The sequence below is a fragment of the Pelodiscus sinensis genome, chromosome 3, assembly GCF_052426305.1.
Source record: "Pelodiscus sinensis isolate ZL-2025 chromosome 3, ASM5242630v1, whole genome shotgun sequence".
Lineage (NCBI taxonomy): Eukaryota > Metazoa > Chordata > Testudines > Trionychidae > Pelodiscus > Pelodiscus sinensis.
In genome coordinates, this window is record NC_143054.1 from 152,335,020 (window position 1) to 152,345,083 (window position 10,064).

General features: G+C 39.7%; 1 protein-coding gene across 1 annotated transcript in view; it reads right to left on the reverse strand.

Annotated features, from left to right (window-relative positions):
- Positions 1 to 9,770, reverse strand: part of LOC102451796 (usherin) — a 102,597-nt gene extending 92,827 nt beyond the window's left edge. The window contains exons 1-2 of the mRNA XM_089777170.1: positions 9,654 to 9,770; positions 8,327 to 8,955 (exon numbers count right to left, since the gene is read on the reverse strand). Of these exons, the coding sequence (XP_089633296.1) occupies positions 8,327 to 8,955; positions 9,654 to 9,666 (642 nt within the window). The 5' untranslated portion in view covers positions 9,667 to 9,770. The remainder of the gene's footprint in view (positions 1 to 8,326; positions 8,956 to 9,653) is intronic.
- Positions 9,771 to 10,064: the final 294 nt, after the last annotated feature.

The following is a 10,064-nucleotide window of genomic DNA, read 5'->3' on the forward strand; positions in this document are numbered from 1 at the left end:
AGCTGGTGCCAGATGGCAATGAGTGACTTGTTGCCTTTGCTGCTCACCCATCAGTCCTTTACTTGATCCCCTGCTCTCCCCTCCATGCTATACCACTTCATGCCCACCCTCCAGCCTCACTGTTCCTTCATATTATTACATCCTTTTCCATGTTACCTCAGGAAGACATGACCCCAGGTACCAGAAGAAATGAGTCTGTCCTGGGGGCTCAGCCAGACATGGAGGGTAGAAAGTGCCAGCAATACAGGCCGGGTCAATCGGTCACCCCATCCACATGGGAGAGGGTGTGTGTGTGTGTGTGTGTGTGTGTGTGTGTGTGTGTGTGTGTGTGTGTGTGTGTGTGTGTGTGTGTGTGTGTTCTCTCCCCATGTTCCAGTGACCACTGTGAGTATCACATCTCTACTCTCTGCCCCATTCCTTTCCATGTTATGGAAATCAGTCCCATTCCAGGGATTTCATGTTTTTTCTGGCATAACCAAATGCTGACCTTTCTTTAAGGTAGGATAAGAAGAAGCTGCATACCAAATTTGATAGCTCTAGCTCTTAGTGTTTAGGAGGAGTTCTTGAACAAATGGACTCACAGACACACAGGCTAACTGACAGATGGACTCAGACAGACAGACACTCTAAAATATGTATGGAGATGAACCAAATCAGAAAGAGATTAAGGGTCATATCCAATATCACATAGCAAGACATAGGTAAATAGAACCCCGCTCTCCTAATTTCTGGCCCTGTGTTCTAACCACTGGATTATGTTAGCACTTCGTAACAAATACAGTGAGGAAGTTTTCCACTAGAAATTGTTTCCTCATTTATAAGAAAACTAAAGTGGAATTGTGTCAGGAGTTGGAATCTATCCTGATTCAGTCTAAGAGGGTACAGTACATCCAATAACATGCATCTCTCTCTGGTAATTAGCAAGACTTGTAAGGACAGACCAACACACTGAGGGTATGTCTACACTACCCCGCTAGTTCGAACTAGCGGGGTAATGTAGGCATACCGCACTTACAAATGAAGCCCGGGATTTGAATTTCCCGGGCTTCATTTGCATAAGCGGGGAGCCGCCATTTTTAAAACCCCGCTGGTTCGAACCCCGCGGAACGAGGTGTACCGGTAGTTCGGAATAGGAAGCTGCACGGGGTTCGAACCAGCAGGGTTTTAAAAATGGCGGCTCCCCGCTTATGCAAATGAAGCCCAGGAAATTCAAATCCCGGGCTTCATTTGCAAGTGTGGTATGCCTACATTACCCTCCTAGTTTGAACTAGGGGGGTAGTGTAGACATACCCTGAAGTTCTTAATTTTTTGAAATTACTCTGTTGGTCAGATTGAATGATCCAGCTCTTTTATTCTACCTCCAATAATATGATTAAAGGAGAGAAATGGATTGCTGTGTTGAACAAGATGTATTTAGTTCAGAGAGGCTAATCAGCCACTCCATAAATATTCTCCAATAAAATCTATTATATTTCTATAGGTACAGAGACAGCCATACTTCCTTTTTTTTTTTTTTAACAGAAATCCCACCCATTTAATTGACTCACTTTCATTTATTTCCTCTAATTCTCATGCACACACAATTTCCATTCACTTCAGTCAGAGCTACACATACACGAAGGCAGCAGGACCAAGTCTGCAATGATCAGTTGCCCGTACAAATGGTCTGAGAAGCACTTACACTGAAAACTAGAGAAATGGAAATACCATTTCTGTATGAGCATATATAACTATTACAGAACCTGATACTTTTTCACTAATATTGTTCAATGCAGGGGAATATGCTGATTAGGTTCTGATTAGTTTTTTCCAAGTCACTCTACTGCATGGCATGCCCCAGATGAGCAAGCTGTGAAGGAAATCACTACCCTGAAATGTAGAAAAATCTCAGGTGTACACGTTAAGAGTGCTCCTAAGGGTGTTACAGTAGCTCAACTTGCTCAAGCAGCACTTGTGTGGCAAATAAACCAAGGTCTCACTGACCTTAGCAGCATTACAAGGCAATCTTCACACAAGGATTGATGGTTCTTTGGTTCCATTTCCCCAAAGCACAGGGCACACCTATGTAAAACTGGAACAGACCTGTAGGGTTCCCCCCCCCCCCAAGATGACACCTGTAGGTCTTCTTGTTGCATCTTCTTTTAACCCGGTAACATACAAGGGTAGATACCAAGTGATTATTATTATCTTTAGCCTAGTGGAGCTCAGCAGAGACCTTTGCAGCAGTCTGCAGGATGAAGCAATTTGAGAATGAAGCAGTGGTAGACAGGGATCTTAAGAGGGATGGGAGATGGGACCATGAGAGCTTTTATCTGGCACAAAGTGATCTGAGAAGTAAAACACTGAAGAGTCAGTTAGTGGGAGATACTGGCACAATGTAATTTTAATAATTTGGCCACAGGAGCCAGCTTCCTCTTTGGAATCCCCATACAATGGACTTCTCTTAGCACTTCATACCAATGATCCCAGCAAGGGATGGTGGGAGTCTTAGAGCCAGGCACCAAGCTGAACGGGAAGATAATTCCCCATAATACAACTGTAACTCCATGATATGAAAAATAACTGTCTTTCACTTATATAGGCCAGCTGTAACTGGACTGACTAACATTGGTCTAACTGTAGCAAGCATTTAACTTCACTGAGATCCTCATTTCCAGGACTGTTTGCAGAACAGCAGCAATTTTAAGAGTCCCGATCACTAAATTCCTCAAGTCCAAAAAAAGAACAACAATTATAATAACAATAACAATTATAATAATTGTTTCTCTTTATGTTTAATTATATGAATGTAACCAAGTAGTCAGCCTTAGAAAAGCGGTCACTTTAAAAAAGTGAAGCATTATGTAGTAAAGAAGGGTCACCCTGGTGCAAAGGAAGATTGCTTTCGAGAGGACAGGCCAAATGTTCACTATTCAGTCTCAATTGGAGAGCATCTACCTTCTTAGTTGCAGCTACTTCCAGTCTGTAGAGATGGATGGCAGTGGGGCTGAGACAGAAGAGACAGACAAATAACGAACGAGAACTATAAGATGAATTAAGAAAGATTACACCCTTCCTTCAGGGAAATATTTGGGGGTAAAGGGTGCTCTTCAGGGGGGATGGGGCAGAAATGAACCATTTTGGGATGCTAGAGAGCCACCTCTACCAAAGGAGGAGCTGTATATTTGGCACTAGAATAGGTTATTGTTCTCTGCATTTGGCATCTGAGATCTAATTTGGAGGAAAGAAATGTGTGTTATAGGGGACAGAGTTTTTACCTTGAAGGGATTTTACCTGATTGCAAAAATATTCCAAAGCTATACTATCAACTATGCTGTAAGACAAGAATTTCAGCTTCTCAGGCCAGAAAAGCACAGCATTATTCCTTCCCTTTGATATAGTGAACTGGGCAAAGTACAGGATCCATTCCACCTTTTAGAGTAAGCCAGAAAGCCCTCCAAGATGGCAGCTACATTTTCACAGAAGCCTCTACTTGCAGATCTCCTGTGAATCTTCTGGTAGGGGTTAAAACTGTCATCCTCAGTTGTAACCCCTGCCTACTGCAAGTTAGATGGGTGAAATCTAGTGCAAGAAAACATAATTTAACAAAAATGGGGAATCTAATTCAATGTGTCCTGTCTCTTAATTCTTTATCCACACAGAGTACTCCCTTAAACCATTATTCACTGTGCAAACAGGACTCTTCTCAAGCTGATCAACCTAAATACACTCCCCAATGCCATGCCACCATGAAGAGTCATAGAATCATAGAACTGGAAAAGACCTCAGAAGGTCATCAAGTCTAGCCCCCTGCTCTAGGCAGGACCAATTCCAACTAAATCAACCCGGCCAGGGCTTTGTCAAGCCGAGACTTAAACACTTCTAGGGATGGAGACTCCACTACTTCCCTAGGTAACCCATTCCAGTGCTTCACCACTCTCCTAGTGAAATAGTTTTTCCTAATATCCAACCTGGACCTCTCCCACCAGGAGTGAGAATGAGGCATGCAGCATTTGCAACCCTCAAAAGAAAAGAACCAATTTCTTTTTCACTTCTGTAAGATAGTGAATAGCAAATCTTGTGTAACAGGAATAATGTTCACAGCACTAGAATACACTGAATAAATGACTTTTCCAGTTGCTGCATATCTCCACGTCACTTTGGCATTTAATCAGCCACAAAAGCAGTTTATTGCTCAGTATACTCTGCTCGCATGAACATTATCAATTCAGCAAATATTAAAGAATATCATGCAGGTGTCACAGAAATGCATCATTTAAAAATTATAGCACCTTTACACTTTTTTCTGCACAAATGAAAGCAAGCAGAATGATATTGGGAGGCATAAGGCCATTCTGATTAAAATTAAATATAAAAAAGAATATATATAGCATCAGAAGTGTTTATGCCAAGACAGCGGATGGGGTACTGACATTTTCCCTTTTTGTACAGTGAAGGCTTACGCCTATGAAAATAAGCTGTCTACTCCAGTGATTACCATGTTACAGCACTTTGAATTCTTCACATCACAAAATCATTTATATTGATTTTATGACTAAATAAAAGAATGGAAATATGTTTCTCTTTATAATAAATTCTCTTTTTTTACTAGTTTAAGTAAATATTTGCACTCGTGGTTTAGGGATTGGTTGCACTGACAACTGAAAGCCTCTATTGATTCACATCCTTGGCTCAGTTAAAGAGCCTCTCAATATAACCTTTCCCACTGTGCCCTTCTACAATACCTTCAGCTCTACCCTGGAAGGACAGCTCTCTCTAGGGCAAGAAGTAATTAAAGTCTCATGCTGGTTCACTTCTGAAGAGATTGCTTATTTTCCACTCTTCGTGTAAGAGTTGCCACTGTAGATATTTAATATGACAAGAGTCTTACACAGCACAAGCATGTTTCGAGCATTAATCTGCTGCAGTATTCATGAAGATTTTGTGGCTCAGTTTACCAAGGTAAAGTTATCAGAGCCAGATTCACCTACCCCTTTTCAGAATACAGTGCAATCCTTCAGGGACAAGTCCTGAACCAATCTCCATGCCTGTGCACCTGGCAGCAAAACTGGTGTGGTTCTGCTGCACAGAGGAGGGTTGGTTTTGGCGGGAGGCTATGTAAAGGGTGCAGAAGTCAACTTCATGCCAAAGTGCTTTTCCTCTTTTTTTCCCCCTCCACCTAGCTAGGATATGACCTCACTACAACAGTAATGGTCACAGAGAGGCTTCAAACCTTTCCCATGCTTACATGAAAATCCTAAAGTAGTCAACAGACAAAGCTGTTTATTGGTGTGCTAACCCCACTATGCAAGCTGTGGGAGCATGAAAGGGCTGAACTGCATCTCTGCCTTCTCCTCCCCACCCACATTCAGCAAATGTGTTCCTCTGAAGGAGAACAGAGAGCAAGAAGCCTCTGGGTCTCTCAGATAGCAATCCTGTGGTAAGTTTGGACATTTGACAACAGTAGGCTTATAAACTGTATAGATTGAGTCTACCACTCACCAACTGCCGAAATGTATTTAAATGTTAAACATTTGCTGGAATGAGTAGCTATCACATTTAGTCTGTTATTTCAGTTGGTGCAGGACTTGGCCTTAAATTAGATATAACAAATCTACTGTTTTTTGTGCAAGCAACATTTGATGTGCCCAAGCTCTCTTGAATTATTTACTGCGGCATGCTCTTCAAGTATCTAATTACACAATTTTGCTTCATTTCTTTTGGCAATATTGTGATAAATGCTTTCTGTCCCTAAGAGGTTCGACAGTATTCTTCAGTAGAGAACTGCAGATAATGTTGCAGCTAAGAAATAAGACCAGTATGAATCAGCAGATCTTGAATGACTCTGTCTTGTGTGTGGAAAACTTGTGTTGTGTTATGTCACCTATTCCACTCTCCTAAACTCAACAGTGTTTAACACAAAAGGCAGCCAGGTTCCGAAGAATTCACCACAGCACTGGTACAGGGCAAGAGTCACATTACTCAGAAGGATTAAGAGAGAGATTTTACAAACACACACACAAGTGTATTTGAAAAGACGTACACAATGAAGTTTCATCTTTCATAATGAACGTTTACATTTTATTGACTATTTTTCATAGTTAGACCTACTCCATTTGAAATAATGATTTAAAGTCAGAAACAGGGAATAGCACTCCTGTGATCTAACAGTAAGCAAACCCATGCCAGTATGTCTCACTGAAACAGAAGATTCAATAGACTCACAAAGAGAAAAAGAAAGCCTGAGACTGCTATAGCAGCAACTGGCACAAAATACACCCAGCTCATTCAGGAGGCTGTACAACATAGACCTTAAAGGGCTGAGAAAGTTAATGAGAGACTAGGGGTCTACATAGCAGGGCTTAACTCGAAATAAGGTACGCAAATTGAGCTACATCAATTGCATAGCTTATTTCAAAATAGGGAGCGTCTCACAATACTTATTTTGAAATAGAGCACTCTTCCTCCGTCTTCTCTTATTCCTCATACCATGAGGGTAACAGGAATTGGATAAGAAGTCCTCCAACTTGACAGTATTTTGACACTATTTCAAAATATCTGCCTGCTATGTAGATGTGGATTAAGTTATTTTGGAATAGCCCTAGTTATTTCAAAATAGCATTGCAGTGAATCTTCTGTTTCAGTGAGACATGCTGGCATGGGTTTGCTTACTGTTAGATCCCAGGAGTGTTGTTTCCCTAGGAAAGCAAGAAGGTATAAATACCCAACTGAGCTGTCTGATGAGTCACCAAACTCTGAAAAAGTATTCTTATATTGAAACTGAATTATTACAGAATGAAATGCAGGTGTGTGCTATCAAACTTGGGTCTCAACGAGAGAACTTATCTAAATGTTTTTTAAGGAACAGTAGATCCCTGATATTTTGGATTTGAAACAGAGGAAGACTCAATTTCTTATTAGTGAGTACCTTAGATTCCAAGGAAAATCACAAACAGGACCAATAATAATTTGATACATTTTTAAAAATGGAATGGAATGTATTGAATCTATAATGGAAAAAGAAATTTCAAATGTAAAAGGAGTATAACTTTATGTCCTTGGAGTCAGCATGAAAGGCAAGCAGCGACTTATTTTACTGTTATAAAGACTTAAGTCAAAGTTAGGCATGTGCTTAATAACTTGCTGAATTACAACCATTGCCTGTACAATATATTTTACTCCCTCTTATTGTTCCTATTCCTAGCAAATCCATGAAAGGATCGTTTGTTATGAATTGTGTTGATCATTAAGATGTGTCTTAAAAATGTACATAGTTGCCTCTGAAATCACCTGAAAATATGCAGCACAAATTCTTAAAAGAGAGTATGGCAGCACTTTGCAATCCAAGCAGTGGTCAATCATTATTCATTCTTATGATAACCAGTATATTAATGTGAATGGTAACATGTTATTCCGTAGATGCTCACATATAATTTAAACAACTCATGTTTCGTTGTTTCAAAGTGGATAACTCTTATCAAAGCTTCATATTCTGGATGAAGAATGGAAAAATTAGCAGTTAAATTCATATCCTCAAACTATTTATGCTGCCTGGATAACTCCACTTTATATTTACCTTTTGAAACAAAATACATTTTAAACAAAAACCATAATTCTAACAGATGAACTTCAGTCTTATGCAAATGTCCTTTGTTTTGTGCTCTAGTGAGCAAGCTACTGTACCAATACTTTTGGCATTAGTACAAGACTGAATCCATGGAAGCATGTGTGTATTTACACAAAAGAGGCTTCTTAGCTACAAAAATCCCTCTTGTTTGGTTACACTAATTTCCCTTGAATGAAGTTTGTATGCAAGCCAAAACAATGGTAGTTATCCTGTCCTCTAGAGCTCATTCCCAATTGAACAATGTGAATAATTGAAAACTTCCTAGCTAGTCCTGTCAGGCTACTTGTTTCCTAATTCGGAGGATTCATGCTGTTATTTTTACTTCCTTAGCCTTTTACTTCCTTTTCCCTAGAAAAAGGATCTGTGATTCTTTATTAAAAGTGTAAATATTTATAACTTGTAACTTTCTTAGTATTTTAATGAAGTTTACAGAGTTTTTTTTCTGTAATTTGTTTCCTGGACTATTTAAGTCTGACTAGATGATGAAAACTAAATATCCCTTTTGCGATAATCCAAATATTTCAGGTGCATAAGAAAAATGAAAGTGTCTCAAACTGAAGCTGAATGAAAGATAGTATCTGATCTCTGGCTCAAAACTAACATTCATCCACCCCCACCAGCAATAAAATCTATTAGCTCAGCCAGTAGTTGTCCCTGTCAAATACACACTCTTATATGGAAAATATGTAAAAATTGTCAGATAACACAAATTAAACCTACCTTAACCGAATCGGGCCCCAGCACCTCTACTTTAGGTGGCTGAACACCAGCAGGTCTTGAAGGTCTGGTGGTAACTGCTGTCCAAGCACTGCTGTTAGTACCTCCGTTAAGGGTGCTCACCAGTATTCTGTACTCATACTCCTTCCAAGGGCTAAGAGCCGCACTCTGGTCAACATAGCTTGTGGAATGATTATGTGGTAGAGTCACGAGAGTAGACACTTGTTCTGTTCCTTTCACCCTTCTTTCTATTGTAAAGTTTTCCACCACGCCATTTGGAAGAACAGGGGGTTGCCATGATATATACACGGATGTTGGTGTGTCCGAATATAGCTGTGGAGCAGGGATGTCTTCAGGTGCATCTGGGAGAGTCTGTATAGCTGGGGCCTTGGGGGAAAGGGAGCATCCTTTGGAGGTGCAGCCTTCTACTTGAAACTGATGGACCGTGTAAGGACGCAGGTGATATACAGTGCAATTAGACCAGGTTCCTGCCACCGTAGCATGCAGTTGGTCATTTTGGTAAATGTTGTAATGAATTATATTGCCATTTGGCTTTGAAGGGTGCTGCCAGATGATGTCTGTTTTCCTAGATTTAACATTCAATAGTAATGGTGGGTCTATAGGACCAGGCTCTATAATAAAAAAAAATTGTTTTTAAAGATTAAAAAAATCTCAAAAGTTGTATTTATCAAAGGCAGAGTTAGCAATCAAGGGAAAGTACAAGGCTCAGATGACAAAAGAGGTTTAGATTAACTGAATATTCTATTCCCCTTTGGAATGTAGGCCCAACTGTTTAAAAGGCTCTGCTGAATGTGTATGGAGTCCTTTTCAATGACAGGTTGCTTATTAAAAATACCCCAAACACAAAAGCAAACCCGATCTCTCAATAATACTATGTTGAATTCTGTTAACCTGGAGGGAAAATGTAAGACCGCATAAGAGTTTAGAACCATAGGTCTAGCTTTTGCTGATATTTTCTAGAGCACCAGCTACTAATTACAACCAATAACAGTCATAACAAAGCTGCATATTTTACAGCTCAATAAACCTCTTCCGCAACTCTCATTATATAGCCAATATTTTAGTTCATTCTGTTTATAATTCTAATCCATTTTTTGCAATTTATCTACTCCCTGTTAATTTTATAGGTGATTTTTTACTGTGACTGTGACAGAAGCTGCCGATTTAGCTCTTTCACCTACTGATAAATAAACAATGCACAGATCTGACCTTTAGGTTAACAGGTTTTATGCTTGCTCCACTCAGCACTCTAACTGATTCAATTATCATAAAGGTTCAGGAGCCTCCATGAATACAGAAAAAGACCGACCATATGCCTGCATAGGTGTTGTGGAACAGCAAATACTCTGTAGCCCTCCAGAGAAATTCCTTAATTGTAAATAATTTCACCAAGCGACACAATCAAGTCACCTTGAATGCAAAACCCTCAGCCTGTGGAGGCAAAGTGTTATTTAAGCTTTACTGGGCTGCGTTAAATTCTGCAATTTGAAGGGCTGTTAAGTTTTTCAATTGAAATTTCATTTAAAATGCAGGTGCTTTTTATTATATTGAGGCTTTACTGCTCTCTAGGTACAAGCAAGAACATGGTGCAATAACACAAATCTGGCTCAATCACTGATCAGTAACAGCTGTAATTCCAGAACATTTAGCATTCTTATAAACCACATCCTGAAATCTATAAATTGCTACAGCAGATCAAGATAATACTATTTCCCTCTAT